This window comes from Vombatus ursinus, unplaced genomic scaffold (assembly GCF_900497805.2).
Source record: "Vombatus ursinus unplaced genomic scaffold, bare-nosed wombat genome assembly UNPS02014816.1, whole genome shotgun sequence".
Lineage (NCBI taxonomy): Eukaryota > Metazoa > Chordata > Mammalia > Diprotodontia > Vombatidae > Vombatus > Vombatus ursinus.
Genome location: NW_020954594.1, coordinates 15568378 through 15591721, shown reverse-complemented (window position 1 = coordinate 15591721; position 23344 = coordinate 15568378). Strand labels below are relative to the sequence as shown.

The following is a 23344-nucleotide window of genomic DNA, read 5'->3' as shown; positions in this document are numbered from 1 at the left end:
TAGCTTTACCTTTATAAGGGAGCTTTACATTGAAATGGAAGGATAAAATATAAGGTGTGAAGGCAAGAAAAAATAAAATTATTGCTAGTTATGAAAATAAAATAAGAAAAATGATTAAAGTAATAATCACTGAAAGTATTTCATACTTTTTTCCTTGGAAAATTCGGCATAGGAATACAAAAAAATTGTAACAGTCATATACTTAGATATAGATTTTGTTGTTGTTCATTGAGGTTTCTATTTGGAAACTCTGGTATCTAAGTTCATTCTTGCCTTAATAACTTTAATTTTGTGCTTTTAAAATAAGATGTTGAATGTTATTCTTGTATTTGATTTTACTGAGAGAAAATCTCTTTTAAAATTATTTTACAGTATTTTCTTTTTAAAAGGTAACATGAGTAAAACATGTAATAATAATAGTACTTTCAATATTCCATTTAAAATCCAAAGAAACTCTATAAATATGAATTGCACTTTGTTATTTTTTCCTTAAAGTGTTCATTTTATTTTCTGAATGTTTTATTATTTTATTCCTAAATATATTTAATCTTTGGGCAAAAATGTAATTAGCAACTGTATTACTTAGGGATTTTTTGTCAAAAGAAATAATCTGAAAAACTGCTATTTATATTTTAGGTTAACAGGCTGGTTTGGTCACAAACTTGAGAGTAGATTTGACATGGATAACAGTAAGTATATTTAAAGTTATATATGATATTTATTTTTGCTTAATTTTAAAATTCAACTAGGCTTAAAATATGCCAGATGTAGGCCCTTTGACAATTTAATCCTTTTTTCTTTGTAATTTCTTTTAAAACAGTAAGGATGCTTATATAATATTTAAAAAAAAACCCAAGAGTTTTATTTTATAAGGTGGAGAGGAGGGTTATCATCATAAATATGGAACATTCAGTATGTGATTACAAATTAATGAGACGTTATCATCTGTCTCTGCTGCTCTTTATTTCCCCCAAAACCATATGGTCCCCATCACATTGGACATGAATATGCCTATGTGTATTGCACCCTAGTAGAAAAATTCGGGAAAGAGAACATAGAAGCTATTTTACTATGCTTGTAGAAGATTCGTAGTTAACTATTTCATCATAAGTATTGTTCCTTCACTTGGTATTATTTGACTATATGGAATGAGGCAAACTATTTGATATGTTACCATTGGTTTCAAATTTGACTATTGATAACCATTCATAAAGATTTTCAATAGAAAGCTTCACTCAATGAGCATAATGGTCATGGCGAGAAATTTTAAAAATTTTTTTCTTGAAGCAGAACCAAACAACACGTAAGGAACTAAGAATACATTACTTAATTCTTTTTCTAAATGTTTCTTGGTTGTCATTCATTAGCAGTCTTTAAGATGTTCATAAAAAGTCTCCTTCTAAAGGTGTGTTTAACTGGAACGTAGTTACTAGCTACTTGGGGAACTACTACACCTTTCAACTGATCTCAGTGTAAATAAAAATACAGAATTGGGAGTATATTATAAAAATCATTTTGGATTCTAAAGTGATAACAATATAGAATAGTGAAAACACAAACACTGATTCGGTGTCAAAAAAATCTGTGTTCGGATTTAAGCTGTCACATACATATGGTTTTGTATCCCAGGCTCCTAGCTTAGAGCCTGGCACATAGTAGGTGCCTGAGAAACACTTGTTGAATTGAATTAACTCTCTAAGGTTGATTCTGTGTCTGAAAATCTATGATTCTATTTTTTTTAAATTCAAGAGAGCCAGAATTTATTAAATAATCCTTAGTTCTATGACCTAAGACACAGCATTCATTTTCATTTGCCTCTCATAGTTCCTATAGTCCTCAGAGAAGAAAGCAAATACTTCTTGTTATGATTCGTTTCTATTTTTTTGAGTATTACTTTCTGATTCTAGCCAAAACAAACAAGAATCTTTTAAATGAGTATAGAATAGAGACTTCTGAAAGCCAGATACTATTTTATAATGTTAAGGAATTAATGAACAGAACACTGCACATTCATGATTTTCCTCCTAAATCTCTAATCACTCCTTTGTTTCTCTTTGCATTTCTTCTTCCTATGTCATATAAAGGCATAGTCAAAGAATCTGCCCTTATCCTTTGTCTCTATCTAGAGATTTTCTCCCTCAGCAATTATATTTATTCTCAGGGTGTATCACTTCTAGGCCAATGACTTTCAAATCTATGTCTTCCTCCACAATTTTTAAAATTCCAAACCCCCGTTTCTAATTGCCTTTTGGGAATGTTTTCCTAGACGTGCCTCAAGCTCAACAAATCTGAAACAAAATTCATCATCTTCCTCCTTAAATCAGCCTTTTCAACTGATTCCACCTAATAAGCTACCCTATTTGTTAATGGTACTAGTTTTATTCTATATTTACTCAAAGTTTGGAGTCATCTTTGATTACTCCTCCCTAATTCCTTCACATTTAATCAAGTATCTAGTCCTATTAATTCTATTGCTCTAGTATCTTCACATTTATTCCCTTTTTTTCTATTTTAATATTATTGCTCTAGATCAGGTCCTCATTTTATCACCTGGAGTCATAGGTATACATAAAGCATACACAAATGTGCTGGTAGATATTTAATAACTGCATTTTGGTGGGAGTGTGTAGAAACGTAGAGTACATAGAACAAACAAACAGCTTTTAAATTTAATCTCTATTATTAACATTTTCTCCATTACTTTCTTAAGTCTGGGCAGTCGATAAAATAATAAATCAAGCTTTGATTTTAAGCATTTGCCAATTTCAATGAAAATTGAACTATTGGCTGCTTTGAGCTGGTATGAGCCAACTCCAGCACACCAATGAGTGTAGGACAGGTTACCTGGCTCACATTCATTGCATTTCCATGCCTAGAGGATTGTAAAAGATGACCAGTGTCCTTGCCCCCAATCTTTTCCTTTTCAAACCACTCTTACATACTATTTCAAAGTGCTATATTTTCCTAATGCAGAGGACTAATCATGTTACTTATTTAATCTTCAGTGACTCTCACTGCTTATTAAAAAAAAAAAGTCTTTATTAAATGGTTAGTTTGGAATTCTAAGCCCTCAATGATCTGGTTCTACTTTACCTTTACATCCTTTTAATGATAACTCACATTTCTGTAACACTTTCTTGTTTTATTTATTTTTATTTATTGAAAGAGTGCTTTCCCTTCAGTATCTGAGATAATATAGGTTGTGTTATTGTTCTCAATTTACTAATAAGGACATTGAGGAACAGAGAAATTGACTTCTTGGTTCCACAAGTGCTAAGCATCAGTACTAAGACCCAAGCCCATATCTTTTTGATTCTAAGATTCTACTTTTCCCACTTTGTCATGCTGCCTCTTTCACATGAATATTTTAGCTTCCTTTCAAGAATCAGCTCAGATGCGGCCTCTTAAAGAAAGACATTTTGATCTTTTTATTTGTTGGTTCTCAGTCTCTAGAGCACTGGGCTTGGAATTAAGAAGATATTTTTGTGAGTTCAAATCCAACCTCAGACACTTACTAGTTGTGTGATCCTGGGCAAGTCATTTAACCTTATTTGCCTCAGTTTCTCATCTGTAAAATGAGCTAGAGAAGGAAATGACAAACCACTCTAGTATCTCTGCCAAGAAAATCCCACAATGGGTCATGAAATTCCAGACACGATTGAAACAACTGAACAGCAAAAGCTCAGTCTCTCCTAAAATTTTTTTTATAATTAACTATTTGCGTGTTTTATTCCCCAAAAGAATTACTGGCTGTTGAGGGCAGGAACTCTTTTATTTTTGTCCATTTACCCTCCAATGAATTGCACAAAGCAAGTGGTTGCACACTTACTCTCTTCAAATACTCTCTATTCCTACCAACCTTACTAATCATGATGCTGTGAATTTTTCCTACTCTTTCTTGTAAAACTAAGCAATTCATCATTCTCTGATGTTTTCCAGATCTTCTCCCTCAATTTCTGAATTGACTTATGGCAAACCAAAAATCACACACACACACGCACATACATGCACACACACGCACACACACATGCACACACACCCCTTTATTTCTGCCTGTGTCCTTTCAGCTCTAGCTACATGTGTAACTTTATGAAGTTTTCCCTGATCCATTGAACTTGAAATATTCTCTTCTTCAGGTCTCTCTTAGCATTTTATTTGTACCTCATATATTCTGATAATATTCCATTTTACATTATGGTCATTTGTGTCTATGTTTTATGACCCCTGCAAGATTAAAATTCCATGAGAACAAATACTGTATCTTACTCATACTTTATTTAATCTGGCAGTGCCAGGCATAGTGTTTTGACTATAGTAGGCTTTCTGTCTCTTTGTCTCTCTGTCTCTGTCTGTATCTCTCTCTATATATATTATTTATGTACGTATATATTTGTGTGTGGGTGTGTATATGTGTATATGTATATGTGTATGTGTTCATGAATGTAATGTATGTATATATTTGTTGAATTAAAAATTGATTTGAATTAAGTTAAATTTACATAATTTAAAGTGTGAAATGGGTTAAATCCATTAAATTCTATGGAATAAAAAATACAGTAAGTTGTATTGTTTCAAAATTTGACCAGTGTCACCTTAGTGAGGTTCAGAATGCATTACTGGAGACACAGCTCAAATGGATTTGCCGTAGAAACAGGAGATAAGACCAGGATTTTATTTTTACAGCATATGTGACAAACTGTTTACCTTCAGATATATAGGATGTTTGGTATAGTTGAAAGCACCTTGGACTGGCTGTTAGGAGAATAACTCTACCAGTAGCCTATTTCATGACCTTAAGCAAATCATTTAAGTTCTTTATAAATTAAAGGTATTGGTTTAAATTCTTAGACCTCTTCTAATTCAAAGATTCTATGAGTTAATGTTAGTCTATTTTTGAAATAATAAATTTGCTATGCATTAATAATAATAATTTGCCAATAATTTACTTTTGTAAGAAATTCAAGAGGATAATTTTAAAATCATAATGCTATATACCGTACACAACTATTTAAATGGAAAATTGTTGTTTTTAGTAATGAGATAATATTTGTAAAGTGTTTATCACAGTGCCTGAAAAATAGTATGTGCTAGATAAATGCTACTGATGATGATGGTGGTAGTGATGATGATTTTTTTCATTTCTGTCTCATGATAGCTTAACTTATTAAATAGATAATTTTGATGCCAGTTTTTTCACCTTTAAAAGCAGACCTTACAATTTAAAAATGCCTACTGAAGACTCTTGGATTCAAGAAATGATTTAGTCTATCCCTTCCTTGTGTCTTTAGGCAAAAGACTAAACCAAGACAAAGATTGATATTCTTATTATAGAATGTTTTATTGTAAACATTCTTTTATGATAAAATCAGAATATAATTTTGAGAAATAAAGTTCATTTTGATATTGATTCTTTTTTAATTTAGTAGATCTCTTCTCATTCTACTTTTATAATATGGCAAAACTTTGACAAGTAGGATTATTTTCACTTTTAAAAAAACATGAGGGAAAAAGGGTCTTTGCTCATTAATGGAAGTCACAATTATGTTAAGTACTCTTCAGTACGCCCCAATCTGCCATTTTAATTTTATCTCTCCCTGCTTCCCCACACAGAAAACCTTTTAGTAAATATAATCTTTTAACTTAACCTCAAAATTATACCTGTTTCTACCTCAACAACCAATATCTACCTGTTCTTTCTTCTTATCTAATTCCTATACATCCTTCAAGACTTCTACAAGTTTCAGCTCCTCATTAAGGCCTTATCATCTCATCTCAACTGACTGTGAACTTGCCTCTGACCTGATATAATACATGTTATCTGTATCATTTGTTTGGTTCTTAACAAATGCTATCATTTACCTATAGATCTAGAAATACCTAAACTATCTATACTCATGAATGTAATGTTTAAAAAATAATTGAATATGAAGTATTTAGAGAATGATGGAAAGACATTCATATGAACTGTTATAGCATGAAATAATGTGAATGGAAAGAACAAAATAGGGCCCAAACATTGTATAATTATAATTAACAAGGTTAACTCCAGAGGAGTTAAGAAAATGTACCCCCTCACTTCTTTGTAGAGGTGGATTACTAGAATTATGGAATATCATACATATCATCGGACTTAATTGATGTGTTGGTTATTTTTTCTGAACTGATTTTTTTCCCTCTTTTTTCCCCATTTTTTTTTGCTACAAATAATTATTTGGGGGTAGGAGAAGAGGAGACATTCAGAAATGAAGAAAATGTAAAAAAAAAAGATATTAATAGATTTTTTAAGAAAGTTGTCATGCATTATTTTTCTATTTATACATATATGCATACATGCATACACAAGTATAAATCTTATCTTCCTGGTAGAAGATTTCTTGACAAAGAATTGGTTTTCATATTTCTTTATTTTCCCCATAATGCCTAACACACTTTATATATAATAGAAACTCAATGAATTTGTATTTATTTATTAATTTTCATGAATTAAATCCATAATGAATTGGACCAACCAAATCTTTTGGCTGCACATCAGATTATTTATTTCTGTGGAGACTAAGAATAAATTTATATAGATACTCCAACATTTTTGAGTAGTGCTCAACAAACTAACTCAAAAAATATTTCACAAACTCAAAAAATAGTGGTCACATAAGCCCCACTATTTTAATGATTACCTTCATGAATAGCCTTTTCTTTGTCATATAATATTAAAAGTGTTACAATGTTAATTTTTCAGAACTGGACTTAATCCCAGGTGTCAATGGATATCGACTATCAAATACCCCTATTTTGTTGGTTTGTGCCTTAGAAGCTAGTTTAGAGGTAAGTGATTCTATATATTGTGTTTGTACGTTATTTTACCCACATGTTTAACCTATTCTCTATTTTTGTGCTGTTATAATCAGTTAGTTTGGGGAAGCACAAGAATTAGACATATGTTCAGTGAATAGGTTTAATTCCCCAAAGCTCAGTGTAGTTTCTCTTATTTGCCATTATATGTCACTTGTGAGGACCTTGGTTTCTTTGTAAAACATGTAGTGTTTGTTCATTAGATGGTGCTTATGCTCTTTGCCTGACTGAAGAGGTTTTTTGTTTGTTCTGGTTTTTTAATGCTTGTATGTTACCTTCTTAGTGTCCATTCGACCAAGGGCAAAGGTCTTTGATGAAGGACCTTGGATAAAGGTCTTTGAAAACACTAGTTTTTATCTGAATTACTTATTCATAAGTTCTCAATACGCTTTCAGAACACAATTCAAAATCAATCTAAATAGGGACTTTATTGCTTCTAATGACTTTCTGAAAAAAGATTACTTGTACTACCAGGTATAATGAGGCATACTTGAAGAAAGAACTCTAGCTTAGAGATTCTTCTTCAGAATTCCCTTAACAAGAAACTTCCTACTAGACTTTTCTTGAAGTTTTCTTCCAGAAGGGCTAGCTAGTCTTTCTAATACCGTGTACTCACCTTTTCTGGAATGTGGTAGCTTTAGAGCTTCCTTTTCCACCACCAGTTCTACCAGCCCAGAGCTTTACTTCTCCTATTCATTATGTCCATTTGCCTAAATTTTTAATAACTCAGTTTTTAAAATTAAAACTTGAAGGAACATAAAACCAACAAAGAGATATCACGTCAGTTGGCATTATTTCCTTCCTTTCAGCTTATTCTTTCTCTGGTCTCTAATTGTGCTTCTTCAGATGGCAGGAGCTATTCTAACTGAGTTCTTATTCAAATAGATTTTCTTTTGAGAGAGCATTTTAAAAAATATTGTCTAACCATATGTAGCATCTAAGGGGACCCACTCAATCCCACCTCCCACCTCACACATTGAGCAACCCAGAAAAAAACCCCATATTCAAGGTACTTGTTGGGCCTCCAGTCACTCAAAATTATAGCTTATGCATCCTTGCTTTTAACAGTCAGGCAGAGAATAATATTAGTGCAAAGTAAATGAATTGATGAGATAGCATAGTCATAAAAGTATCAAAAAAGCACTTCTCTCACAGACTTTAAGATAATACTCAAACAAACTCATGATGAGAAGGAAGAATGGATACACCTAGGGAGCACATGGCAATGGACATACACACACAGTGGACTTAGGTGGCCAGGGGCTAGGCCAGCTCCCTACAAGTTTAATGTAGTTTACTGCTAGATGACATATGGTACTCCATATGTCACCTGGTTGCTGGCAGACATAGCTCTGCCAGACTTGTGGTTTTGAAGCTTCTTTCTGAGTCTGGTTTCTGATTTCAGCTGGTGTCCTTAGCTCAAGTGAGCTCTCCCATCTCTCTTTCAGCTTAGAGACCATAGGCTCTTAGGAGGCAAGCCCTTCATACATTCAATGTCAGACTAGAAAAAAGCCTTAATTTCTTTCACTCTCTGTTATCTGTAGTACCTGCAGCGAGCTCTGGGAGACCCTTGCTCTCCAGAAGAAGAGTTCTTGCAAAGTTATTTTGGAACACATAATATCTAGCTAGGTTTAACTTGAAGATATTGTCTGTTTTTTAACTCACTATATCTGGGGGCAGAATGTCTGATAGAATGAGAAGTTTCTCCTAACACCAATTCTTGATTGCCAGTTTTCATTCCCTTCAAAATCATTTTCAAGGACTTCCCTTTCAAGAAAAAATTAATAATAGTGTCAATCTGGGTCTCAAGTTCTAAGTTTTTTTGACCCTAGCCTCTCACCCCCAAGATCCTTTGGTCTCCCATGCAAATGAAGAAAGAACAGAAAGGATATCACAAAAAAGATAAAGGCATTAGCCATGCCCCTACCTTCGTAAATCCTTTCTTTCAAATTGATATCTTTCATCTAGTATGTTTACTACAGCCCTCAGCCTTCCAACATATGCAAATTTGATGAATTTACTATTTATGTCTTTAACTAAGTCACTGATGAAAATGTTAAACAGAGACAGCTAGGTGACACAGTCGATAGAGCACCAGCCCTGGAGTCAGGAGGACCTGAGTTCAAATTTGACCTTAGACACATAACACTTGCTAGCTGTGTGACTCTGGGCAAGTCACTTAACCCCAATTGCCTCACACACAAAAAAAATGTTAAACAGCACGGGGCCAAGTAGAGACCTTGGAGGTATTCCACAGTAGAGTTGACAGTAAATTATTAACATCTACTCTTTGAATTCTGACTGCTGATTGCATTGTCGCCTAATCCATATTTCTCCATCTTCTTTACAAAAACAGTATGAGATATTTTATTTTAAAAATTGGTAAAATCTAGGTAAATTATATCCTTGCCCGAGAGGTTTCAGTAACTCCCTATTATATTTAAAATAAAATGTGAACTGCTCTTTTTGGCATTTAAAGCTCATCCTATCTTTCCAGACTGAGTTCCCATTACAAAACCAAACATATTTCTGTTCCAGCCCAACTTACCTCCTCAATGTTCCCTACACCCATTTCATCTCCTGACTCTATGCCTTTTCAGAAGCTTACAACATATATGCCTGGAATGCTCTCCTTTCTACCTGTTCTTCTCTGATTATTTAGCTCTCATCAAAGCTCATCCATAGTGCTTTCTTGCTTCTTCCACTTATTAGCATTCCTCCTCGCCACTTCAGTAGAGAGACATTTTCTTTGAGGACATCAGTAGCCATGGCTGTTGAGGAAGCAGGTACTTGTGAAAGCAGTCGCCAGGCCACATCTTTACTAGAATTGTTCCTCTATAATGGCTTTTTCAAGGAGTTTACCTGAGAACAAGAGTTGGAGATACAGCTCAATGGCTAGAAGGGTATGTTCAAATCAAGTGAGGGTGAAGTCCTTAGGTGGAGAGGAGGCAACGCCTCTCTAGGCTTAAGGAGTGGCATGATGTTTTGGAGCAGTCACTGTGCATTGTGGGATAGAGAATCGATTAGAGGAGAATAGTATTGCAGTGAGGATCTAGTTGAGATCAAATAACATAAATTTGTACTGGCATGGTTAAATGATTTTCTCTATTTCCATTCAACACATGACTAAGTCTGCAGGAGGCAGATGATAAAAAATAATCTAGAATTGGATTTTGTTAGAACACTTTCCATGATAGGACAATGGGGCAAGGGCTTTTTTTTTTCTTTTTTTTTTTTTTGCCTAGGCAATGGGGTTAAATGGCTTGCCCAGGGTCACACAGCTAGTAAGTATCAAGTGTCTGAGGCCAGATTTGAACTCAGGTCCTCCTGACTCAGGGGCAAGTGCCCTATCCACTGCACCATCTAGCTGCCCCACAAGGGTTTTGATAATAGAGCATTAGTGTAGGGTTGAAGTGGTTCAACCAAGAAGTACAACAGAGGTGATGGCCAGGGAAAGAAATGAGGAGTTAAGGGAATGGAGGTTATAATAAGGAAAATACAGGGTTAGGAATCCTAAAGCATTGGGAAAGATAAAATGACAAAAGATTATGATCAGATAGAAGAATTTTGGAGTTCATGGACATGAAAGGGAAATATTGAATCTCTAGTGCTTGGCCAAGTGTGGGTACATAATAGTTACTTAATAAACACTTAGTGAATTTAATTGTGATGGGATTAGGAAGACAACTATAAATAGTCACAGCTATAGATTATGAAGCTTTTTAAAAACAACTTTCTTCACATTTATTTGTAGAGATGTAAGACCAAGAACCCTTTTTGGTCTAAACACAATATTTAAATTCAGTCTTAAATATGTCCTAATATTCTTTGAATATTAATGTAATGTTTAAAATGATATATTTAATGGTTCTTATATTCAATGAACTAAACTAGACACTAGATAATCATACAAAAATTCTGGAGCTTCTAATTGACATACAATAATTATTATGCAACATACCATACCTCTTTAAAGAACATCATCATAATGAAATGACTTAAAAATCCTAGCTCATTGGAGTCAGCTAAAATATTTAGGATCATTGGATTACATATTTAGCGTTAGAAAGAATTATAGAGGTCATCTAGCCTAATACCTTTATTTTACAGTTGAGGAAACACAGGCCCAGAAGCATTAAATGACCTGCCTAAGGTCACACAGGAAATACTCAGGAAAGGACAGGTTTTCCAAAGCAAATGATTGGAATTAACAGTTGGCCAATGAAGATAGATAATCTGAGTAATTTAGAAGAAAATTAGCAGTTTAAAATTCAATTCAATTAAAAAAAACATGGTAAACACTGTGTGCAGCACCAAGTATTGTATCAATAATAATAATAATAATAACAATAGTAACAATAAATTTAAGGTTTGCAAAGCATTTTACAAATATGTCATTTGATCCTCACAGCAATCCTTTGCTATTATTATCCTCGTTTTAGATGCTTTTTTAATCTCCATGTAGATGAGGAAACTGAGCAAGACAGAGGTTAAATAACTTGCCTAGGTCATCCAGCTAATAAGTATCTGAGGCCAGATTTGAATTCAGGTCTTTCTGCTCACAGGTCTAGTGCTCTATTGACTCTTTCAAAAGTACTCAACAAAATTGTGTCTAATATTGGCAGAAGGAAACCACTATTAGAATATGAATAACTAAGACAAAGAAATAAGAGAGCTGAGAGATATGAGGAGACATGAGGAAAGGAGTCTTCTAAGGTTCAAAGATGGGAAGACATCACAGTCCTGTCTAGTTTTGGCATTTTTTTGGAATTTTATCTTTCACCATATATTTTATCTAAAGATTTTTGTATATAATTTTTTAAATATAGCAAAATATCTAATAAACTCAAAACATCAACCACAGCTTTACTTATCTATCTAGATTGATCAAAATATTCTAGCTTCTGAGTCAGTAAAGACAGAGAAAATGATAGAAATATTAGAATTACTGGCAACAGTTTTACAGACTGGTAAATGTTTTTTCCTGGATGTATTTTTAGAATCTATGTAGAAAGATGACTGAAAGAGTCTCAAAAAACAGTCAATATCTCCATGGTATAATCACAGAAAGGATTTTTTACATTTCCAAGTAACTACATTTTAGCGATTACATGCCAATATAAAATTAAATGAAACTATGTTTGTCAGGAATGTTTTAGGTTCTAGTTCAAAAGATACTTTTAAAACTAAAAGCAATGTTTAATTTTAAATTACCTAGAAAAAAGTAACTTTATAAGTGAACCTTTCCAAATGCAATCACTGAAGGCTAAACATCACCAAGTGAACCTCTCTTTCCTCCCATGGATAGTGTGATGCAAGGGAAGGACACCAAAGGGCACTATGATGCATCTTGCTCCTTCTGACAGTTCATTCAGTTAGTTCTTATACATCCAATATATTTTTAAACTTTGCTTGACCTTAAGAGATAAGCTAACAAAGTATGTCTTCTCTGACCCATAATGTCACTATACCAGTCTGTGTGTATGTCCCTGCCACTTATCCTTTCAATGGAGAACTCAGGCAGCAAGAGCCCATGTATTAGTACTGAGGCTATATTTTTTCAGAACAAGATGATCCAATTTCCCCACTAATATTTATTCTATAGTGAGGAAACTAATTTTTTTCCTAAATCAAAAGATACAGACCTAACTGCATTTTTTCCCATCAAGAGGTTGTTAAATAGTAGTGGAATAAATATATATCCATCTAAGACTATAATGATTTAAATAATCGCAGTCACATTTTTTTCTTGTAAGTGAACACCACACTGTGTCTCTTGTCATATTCTTTAATTAGAAAACAAAATTTAATTTTAGAGACAATTTTCCAAATCATTGAGAGTCATAGAATTTGGAACTGAGTGGGAGTTTAGAAATGATGTAGTCATCTTGTAAATGAGGACATTTAGAGGCCCAGGAAGCAAATTTGGGCTGTTAGCTAAGCATAGAGACAGAAAGGAAAGAATTCAATGGTTTAGTCCTCTAGTTTTTCAAGATATTTTTAATATACACATTTTTATTTTCTAGCATACTTTAACATATCAATAATATGTTTATAAGTGATCCCACAGTAGCACATATTCTAAATTATATAAAAGACAAAGAAATATGTTAACTCATTATTCTTCCTTGTACAATTGGAATAATATTTGAAAAATATTATTTGTATTGAAGTGTATAAAATACACTTCAAATGAGTGTATTTTACTGTGCTTTGCAATTATGGGTTATCTAAAGTATGTTATTTGAAATTAGCATGTGTTTATCTGAGTATGGCTTACGCTTTCTTTTTTGTCTCTGTTTCAGTAAGAAATTGTTTATCTAATTGTTTTACTTTTGGGCAGATCTTTAGTCAAACAAGTATGGAAACATTAAGGAAAAAATCTATTTTGCTTACTGGTTATATGGAGTACCTGCTCAAGCATTACTACAGTAAAGATAAAACAGCTCCAAATAAGCCATTTGTCAAAATAATGACTCCCTCACATATAGAGCATCGAGGATGCCAGCTAACACTCACCTTTTCCATTCCAATAAAAAGTGTTTTTCAAGAACTAGAAAAGAGAGGCGTGATCGTAAGTTTCTCTTTTTTTTTCCTTTCCTTTGTAGCTGTTTTTCCACTGGCTATATTTTGGTGATTGATACAATCTGGATTTCATAGTCTTGTCACAGTTTTTATATTATATTAATCAATCAACAAGTTTCTATTATATTTCGTATTCATGGTCACTGTCTGGTAGCTTATATTGCTTTATAATTTGTGCAAAAAGAAAAAAAATCATATGTGTTTCTATGAAACAACACTTCTATGAAACAGTCTTGTTTTCTACTAATTCTATTTAAAAGGGTAACAGTTTGATAAAATGAAATGTATATTCCATCAATTTATATCCACTTTTTAAAATATCTAACACATCTTCTTGTACATAGTATGTATACTGTTTAAATATTCAAGCTATATTTCTTCAAAATTTTTTTTAATTTTAGTATAATTTTCCTATAAACAACATATATTTAATAATTAATATCAATGTTGCACAAATTTTAATTAATTAATTAAATTTAATTAATTAATATCAATGTTGCACAAATTTTAAGTGATATAAAAGACAATTATATTAACTTATTTTTCTTCTTTCTAGCAATAACATAGTTTGAGTAACATAGGTATATTGAATATATTTGTTTATTTTAATTCTGTTATATAATACTATCGGTACAACATAAATGGGCAGCCAGACAATTGGAGGGAAAATACTTTCTACATCTTGGATACACAAAAATAGTAAAGAGACCTCAAAATAAGTCAACAAATCTAAATCAACATTTATTAACTGTCTACTATGTTTAAAACATATTCCAGTCTATAACTAGTTGTAGAGCTTTACTTTGTTGGGTCAGATGCCTTTATAGAGTCTTTCTTTGTTCTGCTGCCAGTTCTCCTCTTCAGCCATGCATCTTGAGGCAACTTACAATGACTGGGATGCTAAAAAGCTAGATGCACTAGAAAAGATAGAACTTTTGTCAGTCACTCTTCCCTGACTCAGGAAGACATGAGAGAGGGAGTGAGAGAAAAAGAGAGAGAGAGAGAGAGAGAGAGGGAGAAAGAAAGATAAAAGATCATTGCTTTGTGTACCCCACCAGTCTCAAGCCCTACTGACCATTGTTATGGCTAGAGGTTCCTTGCACAGTAACAATTCTTCACCCAGCATGACAAAAGCATGAATATGTGGGGACACAATTTAAAATTCCTTAGGCAACTGTCTCTTTTACAAAAGACTAAGAGTTGTAGAACTTTCATTTGATCATCATAATTCTGTTATTAAAAATATAAAGTGAATATCTTAGGAAGTATTGGTTATTATTATTATTAATATTATTAAACCAAAGAAGGAAAAAAGAGCTTGGGTGCTTGGAATGAAAAGAATCATAGACTTTCTAAATGCATAAAATCATGGAACTTCAAGCTAGAAAGAACCATAAATTCTCGTTCAACACCTCTTCCCTTTGAACCCAAGACCATTTAAATGACAAGGGAACGGAAGGCAACCTTAAGTGTTTTGTCAAAGTTAGACATATAATAAATTGCAGATCCAGGACCAAAACCAAGTTATATAATTCCACACGTAGTGCTCTTTTCCATATAAATCACATGGTAACTATGTGTCAGGAAAAGAATAACTACAATAATTGATAACATGAAATATTCTATTTTTTTCTTTAACAAAAGACAGGAAAACAAAATTACCTTATACCCTACAATAAAAGAAAGAAGGGGTAGAAGCTCAGTTGAGCTCTTACTCCCTAAGCTAAATGTGCCTATCATCTGGACAGAAACTAAGCTAGAAATAAATAGATTTAAATATTTGCTTGAGCAATATTCAAGTTGAAAATAAGGATCAGTAGTACTTCATGAATGTGACATTCAGCTATTAATCTTAAAGTGGAAAGTGCAATGGACTAGAAATCGAGAATCTGAGTTCAAGTTCTAGCTCTGGTACTTTGTGACCTTGAGCAATCATATTATAACTCAGAGTCTTCATTTCTTCATCAGTAAAATGGAAATAATACTACCTTTTATGCCAATTGCATAGGGTTGTTTTGAGGTCAATTAAGATAGGGGTTGTGAAAGTACTTTGTAAATGGTGTTATATTACATGTAGATATGTATATATAGTATACTAGTACAGTGTATTCATAATATTGATTTTTTGGAAAAGTATATACATATATATATAAAAATACATACATACACACATTTTATATATATATATATATTTGTGTGTGTATATATTTATATATACACACACAAATGTATGTATTTTTTCAGTATATAATAACATCCTGAGAAAAGACTTTAAGAAAATAAATATTTAGTGGTCTCCCTTCTAAGACTACAGTCCTCTTCAAAGTCTTTTCATATATTCTTTCTCTGTCATACACATATATACACAAAGAAAGATATATGTGTAATTTTCCTCATATATTTTCTCTCTATATATAAAATTTCTCATATGTTATATACATATTTCTCATATTATTATATATAAATTTTCTTATATATTCTCTCCCTGTATATATGTGTATGTTTATGTATACATACATATCTATATCTGCATACCTTGTACCTAACATATAGTATCATTCCAAGTATTCTACTGTATACTGACCAAAACATACTCAAAATTAAAGGGAAAGTTTACTATTTTTCAAACATTAACTTGTTTTTGCTTCAGTTAGAAAAAAGAAAATCATGATATTCTCTTGCCTCATAGATTTCTAAAATAAGTAGAGAAAGTTTATCATTACTATGATGATAGTATGGTATTATTGTGATTAGATTATTAAATATTTTTACAGTATTACTACTGAACAATGAAACTTTTAATCACAACTTGTTCAGAATTTATGCAGCTTCTTATAGATAAAATACTACTACTAATAATATTTAAAATAAAAATAATGTAATGAAATATAATATAAAGAGGAAAATTTTCACTGGTAGCCTTTAGAAATAGGGCATAATAACTTCTAAAAATTTAAAATTCAAAAATGAACCTATCAGATCAGTTCCTTACAATATTTTTAAAAACTTCATTTCTCTAGGTGAAGACTGAACATTTTTTTATAAACGATTCTTCACTTTCCAGTAAAAACCTGAGTAACAGCTATAGTTATTTTTTATAAGAACTCTCATTCTTTTTTTCAAAACTGTGTGCTCTTCTTTATAATGTACATGGGGAAAAAGTTTTTTAAAGAAGATAAGGAAATACATTTCTTTCAGGATGATATCTTACCCAGGAATAGCGGCTCACTGTTAGCATCCCTTCTGCTTGGGGAGGCTGAGAGTTTAGCTCGGAAGTTCTGAGATGCTGTAGGGTTAAAGTGATCAGGTGCCTGCACTAAGTCCAGCATCAATATGGTGAGTCTTCAAGAGTCAGGGACATCAAGTTGCCTAAGGAAGGACAAAACCAGAGGGGATTAGAAGTAGACTAGGCCTGTGACAGCTTCCATGCTGAACAACAGTGGAATTGGGCTTGGGAGTCTCCACTGCACTTTCAATCTGTGTAAGATTAAAAAAAAAAAAAGACAGCTCACCCTTATCCCCCTCCCTAAAAATGATAGTATTTCCCCCCATTTTTTGCTTCATCTTATTTATAACTTATAATTAATAAAGTCCTTTTCAACCATGAGACATGTCAGTGACTCTGATATGTATAAAGGAATATGGAAAGCACGCAAAGACTTCTTGAAAACTGTTATGTCTAAACTAAAGTAACATGGTATAGTAAAAAGAAAAAGTACTAGATTTGAAATCAGAAAATCAGGGTTGCAGTCTTACTTCAAGTACTTACTACCAATATGAACATAGGCAATTCACTTAATTATTAATGTCTCAGAGCTTCAGTTTCCTCATCTGGTGATTGTTATAAGAATAGCATTTTGCAAAGCTTAAAGTGTCATGTAAAATTTTAAAAATTATGATTATTTTGCACAATATTTCTTAGGGTGGTGAACAACATACTTAATTGATATGAAAAATCACTCCATGGCATAAAGGGAGAAAATTTTAATTACTGGAAATACCATTAGTATTCTTAAGTGACAGCCAGCACCAATACAGTCAATTTATTTGATCAGTTTAAACAGATCAATTCATTGAAAACAGGCACATCTGTTTTCTCGAATGGACTGATTTGTTATTTAACTTGTCAATTCAATCAAAGAGATTCAACTTTGTTAACTCTTGTCTAAATATAGCCTGAGTATTACTCTTACATTAAATAAAAATTTACCCTATTTTATTGTGAAACTTTAATATTCTGGGAAGATTAATAAATTCACTTGTGAACTTGAAACAAAACGAGAACATAGTAATTTACAGAGAATTATCAGTATATACTTTGCTGCATGGACCACAGAATTTTTCATTGTCTTAAGTCTTTCATATCATATTTCAATAAGATGGAAGACAAGAACAAAAATAATGAAGACACTGAAAATATCAATATAGTTATTTCTTTTTTTTGGAGGCAATCAGGGTTAAGTGACTTACCCAGGATCACACAGCTAGTAAGTATATGAGGCTGGATTTGAACTCAGGTCCTCCTAAATCCAGGGCTGATGATCTAACCACTGTACTACCTAGCTGCCCCAATATATTTATTTTCTGGTTAATAGTTTCATTAAAATCATCTTAACCCATGATTTTATCAATCTGAGGAACTCTTGTTGCAGAATCTCCCTCTATGAATTCAAATTTAAAAATTGTAATGTATAATCTTAGAGATTTACCAGGCCCCTGAGAAGTGAAGTGACTTGTTGATGTTTACATAACTATAATGTGTCAGACATAGGACCTTATTGTAAGTCTTCTTGACTCTGGAACTATCCTTTTATTCATTATGCCATATTGCTTCTCAGCAGTCTCATCAGTTAGTCAACAAACATTTATTAAGTGCCAATTATGTGCCAGGCACTGTGTCAAATGCTGGAGATAGGCATATGAAAGACAGCCCCTGCCCTCAAGATGCTTACAATCAAATGGGGAAAGATGACACACAAAAGGAAGCTGAAAATGTGGGGAAAGAGATAGAAAGGGAACTTAGTGGTAGAGGGGAGGTAGAGGGGTGGGAAAGGGGGTATGGTGGAGTCTAGTTTAAAAGATTGTAGCAAGGTGGAAAATGAAGAGATGGTTGATCTGGAAACTCTCTTTAAATGGACACTTGGGAGGAGTTCTTCACTCTGCCCTACCCTACAGCCCTCCAATCAGAGAGACAGAGAATACTTAGGATACTGATAAAATACTAGTACCCAGGCTGACATAATCCCAAAGAATGAAAAGTTTCCTGATATTGAATTTAAATGATGACAGTTTAAATAAATCTTTTAAATAACTCATAATAAATGGAGGCAAAACTTGTTTTGTAGATATTATGAAATATGACTAAAATCAGTGAGGTCAAAGTTGAGGTGGAATAAAAATGTATGAACATTTCATCTAACAATAACCATATGAGAAGCATAAATCTGTGTAAAAAGGGTAGGAAAGATATCAATGATTTTGATTATTTATATGCAAATTAAATAATTAAGATTCATTATTCTTTAGCGGAAGTAGGGATAATAATAGCAGCTACCTTTCAGAGTTGTTATGAGGGCAAAATGAGACAATATTCGTAAAGTGCTTTACAAACCTTAAAATACTGTATAAATGTTAGCTACTACTACCAGTAGTAGTACTAGGAGCAGCTAGGTGGCACAATGGATAAAGTGCTAGCCCTGGGGTCAGGAAGACTCATCTTTGTGAGTTCAAATCTGGCTTCAGACACTATTAGCTGTGTGACCCTAGGCAAGTCACTTAATCCTGTTTGCCTCTGTTTCTTCATCTGTAAAATGAGTTAAAGAAGGAAATGGCAAACTATCTCTGCCAATTAAAGCCCAAATGGGATCACAAAGAGTCAGATGTGATTGAAAATGACCGAACAACAACAAAAACTACTACTATTATCATTAGTATCATTGTATAATCTGCTTCATTAGTGTTTGTTCTGATCATTTGGATTCATTATTGCTGGGATAGAATGTGAGCTCAGATCCATTACACCCCAGAAATTATGTTATAATGGTGGCTACCACTATATTTGTTTAAAGATTGGGTCATCTAATTGGATTTTCAGTTTCCAATCAGTCATTTACCTAGAACTCTTCCTTAGTTATAGCATTGAGGTTTGGACAATACTTTAACCAGACAATACTCAGCTAGTCCAATACATGCCTGAAGATTTTAGGCATTTCTGGCACTATCAGTCTCTCTATGTATCTATGTATGTTTGTATGTATGTCTCTATCTATCTATCTATCTATCTATCTATCTATCTATCTACCTACCCACATATACACATAATAGCTAGCATTTATATAGCATGTTGAAATCTGCCAAGTATTTTACATTATCTTCATTTGATCCTTACAACACAACAATCTTGACTAGTAGGTACTATTATTCTCCTCATGTTATGGATGAGGGAACTTCAGTGTTTTAATATATTAACTAGCTATAATATTAAGTATATATGCATATACATATATACAATTTTGCAAAAGGTTGACTTTTAATAAACTTCTAAAAAGTAATGTATATATGTATGTAAATATACATATATATAATATGTATATGTATAAAATCTTTATCTTGTACATAGTGCTTTAATCAGGATTTGGAGAACTGTTTCTAATAACATAGAGACACCAATAAATGCTATCCTATTCTTAACACAGTGAAAAATACTTAGCTTTTATGGAATTCCCTAATGAACAAAATATAAATATTTAATCATGGTGATTTGTATGCTTTTATAGTAAGTTCACTATGGCTTTAGATTTTCTGGGACTATTTGTGTCATCTCTTTGATAGACATAGTTAAGCAATGTAAGACAGTAATTCCATTTTTATTCTTTTTCCAGTGTGACACGCGGGAACCAAGTGGCATTCGAGTGGCTCCAGTTCCTCTCTACAATTCTTTCCATGATGTTTACAGATTTATTAATATTCTTGCCTCTGCAATTTCTGCTGCAAATCAAAAATGAACAAATCTATTTTTAGCTCAACAAAGCTAATTATATTAGTGTCTCCATTGTCACTTCCTGGCTACTTCTGATTCTAGCAATGTAGTCCTTTAGAAGTGATGGTGTTATATAAAGCCAATTATATGGAAAAGAAAAAAAATGTGTTGGGATTTTTGTAACAGCCCTTTGTCCTTCTTCTTAGGAGAGTTAGTGTGTTTGCTCATTTTATTGGGCCAGGGAGAGGTTATCTATTATCATTTTGTTTAAAATAGAGGTTTGCACTATCTGTAAGTCAGATGTTGCCATTTTGTATTCAGTAAAATATTGTGAGTTGATTTCAAATACAACATGAGGGATAGTTTCAATTTTGTTTTAGTCATTGACTTCAATTCTGATAACTAAAAAACTTTTATTTCAGAAGTATTGCTTTAGTTCCAGTTTATCCAAGAGGTAATGTTCAGTATGTCTTCTGATAGCATTGATATATGCCCAAGCACTTTAACAATGGCCCTTCTAGTTCCAAACTAAGGAAAAGGAAGTATATTTTCCACTGTGTGCCCTTATCTCTGTAATACCTTTTCTTTCACTGCTCATACTGTGCAATTCTGCCTTTTAACTTGGTCATCCCTTCATCTCGGTGTCCAGAAAAGACACAAAAACAATTGCAAGTCTATTTTTCCCTTTCAGTATCTATTCCACTCTATCCTTAAAATGTGTTGGGGGTTGAAAAGCAAGAAGGGAGTGAAGGGAAGGATAAGAAGGAAGTGAGCCTGAAATATTTCAGGCAGAAATTGTGGAGGTTGGGAAACAAGCATACTCTTGCTCTGTGATTCCCAAATGTGCTCCAACTACATTAATTTCTTCAGAGCCTCTCCTGAGTAATTGCCTCTGATTCCTATCTCTAGTGTACAATACTGAATTTCATAATTATTTTTTATGGATGTTGAAGAATACTTCATATCCATGGACAGCAGCAAAAAGGTGGGGAAGAATAGAAGAAGCAATGGTCTAGAATGCATCCTCCTAGCTCCCGTTTAAACAAGCTTGACAGTACTGTTCTTCTGGCCCAGATGGAAAACAATTCGTAGTAGCAATCAGTGAAGAGAAACAGGCTCTGACTAGGTGCTTAACTACCTTTCCACTATAACTTTGGGTTAAAACTACATCAGTGAAGTCAGAAGAGTCTTCAGAACATGCAAATGTGTCCGTCACTACTTCACACTATTTAATTTCTTAAATATTTTAAGATTGGGCATTTTCATTCTTTCACAAGACAATTTTTTTGTGTTTAGTTTTAGTAGTGATTTGTTTTGTTTCTTTTGGGGTGGTGGTTGTTAGAGATGGGACTTGACATTTTTTCAGAGAACTCTCAGTGCTGAAGCTCATTTTGCTGATACAAAGAACTATTTCATCTCTTCCATTTAGTCTCAGAATTCCAACTAAAAAATTGTTACTTACTCATAATTACAGGTATAATGCACCAAAGGCAGGACTTGGATCCATCACTCTAAATTGAAATGTCTAACTGCAATTCATGACTGTAAATCTGATCTTCTATCCACTGTATCTGATTGCCTCTCATATCTGTACATATATTACCTATGTATGTATGTATGAGTGTACTAAAGCGGTATATGAGGGAAGTAATAGTGATAGAATATAAAATCAACACAAAGGCATAGGAACAACTCAAAATGTAAAGGATTCTAGGATTTAGAGATGCATCTGAGTACAGAGTAGCCATCTAGTCCAGCTTCCTCATTCTATAGAAGAGAAACTGATTGCCAGAGACATCAAGTGATTTGCCCAATCACATACAGGTATTAAGTAGCATGGCTGGGGGACTCAGTTCTCTGACTTTACATATAGTACATTTTTCAGATATCTGTTGAATGAATGAATGAAAATGGATTGTACAGTTCCCTGATTTCTTAAGGTCTACATTAGTGCTTCAATGATATTTGAAGCATACTTTATTAAGCATAATATATTTTTTAAAAAACCTTTTCCTGTTGATAATGAACATGTTTATAAACTTTCATTAACATGCTATGCTGTAATTTAGTGTTAGCATCAAGGACTGTTCATGTGTAGTATTACCCATGTGCAATATTACATATTCCTTACATTAAGTGATCCCAGAATATTGTGCTATTTAAGCAGTAGTTCTTGTGATCTGTTCTTAATATACCTCATTCTATCCTATTTTACACTTAGATATCTAAGTAAGGACCAAAAATGGTTTCACTTCTCAAAAGAGCCCAATGCATGAGCTTTTTTATACCTTTTTGCTGTTCAGAGGGTTTCCATACCAGATAATCAGGGTTCATGGCTATAAGAGTTCATGAATATATTCTGAAAGACTGTGAGCATCAGAAGTCAGGTCACTTAGACATAAATAAATAATATATCATCACACTTCAGGACATCATCTCTCCAACCACCAGAAGAGCCTACATTATTAGATGTTAGAGCTATTGGGTTAGAACACCATATTAATGTAACCAGTTTGATGTGTTTCCTGTGATGAACAGTTTCCTGTGTAGACCCCTTAGCTATGTTCTGCTTTATAGACATAACTTATATTCCTAATTATGGCTAGCCATAATTGTAAATGTGTGCCACTGGTCATCAGGTAACAGGTAAAAGGAATAGGATGCAAGGATCAACACAAACTCATCACCATTGATGAAAAAAAAGCACATTTTTGTTTGGTACAAAAGTAGCAATATCTTCATATGTGAAGGAAAGTATGTGTTTTATATATATATACACACATAGATGTGTATATATTCATATTTGGAAAGAAAAAATGTTAATTGTATTATGAGTATTTACATATATATATATATATATATATTTATTCTAAAATTACAATCCTAGAGAGTGAATTTTTCATGCCAAAGGAGAGACTTTTATGTAGCAAA

At 32.9% G+C, this 23344-nt stretch overlaps 1 protein-coding gene across 7 annotated transcripts in view; it reads left to right on the top strand.

Moving 5' to 3' along the window:
• KYNU (kynureninase) overlaps positions 1-20759 on the top strand; it is a 142975-nt gene extending 122216 nt beyond the window's left edge. For 5 of the 7 annotated variants that reach the window (XM_027835699.1, XM_027835695.1, XM_027835696.1 and 2 more), the window contains 4 exons: positions 637-689; positions 6737-6822; positions 13193-13423; positions 20316-20758. In XM_027835699.1, the coding sequence (XP_027691500.1) occupies positions 637-689; positions 6737-6822; positions 13193-13423; positions 20316-20438 (493 nt within the window). In that variant the 3' untranslated portion in view covers positions 20439-20758. Of the gene's footprint in view, positions 1-636; positions 690-6736; positions 6823-13192; positions 13424-20315 lie in introns of all 7 variants that reach the window. The other 2 variants (XM_027835698.1, XM_027835700.1) reach the window with 2 other exon arrangements.
• Positions 20760-23344: the final 2585 nt, after the last annotated feature.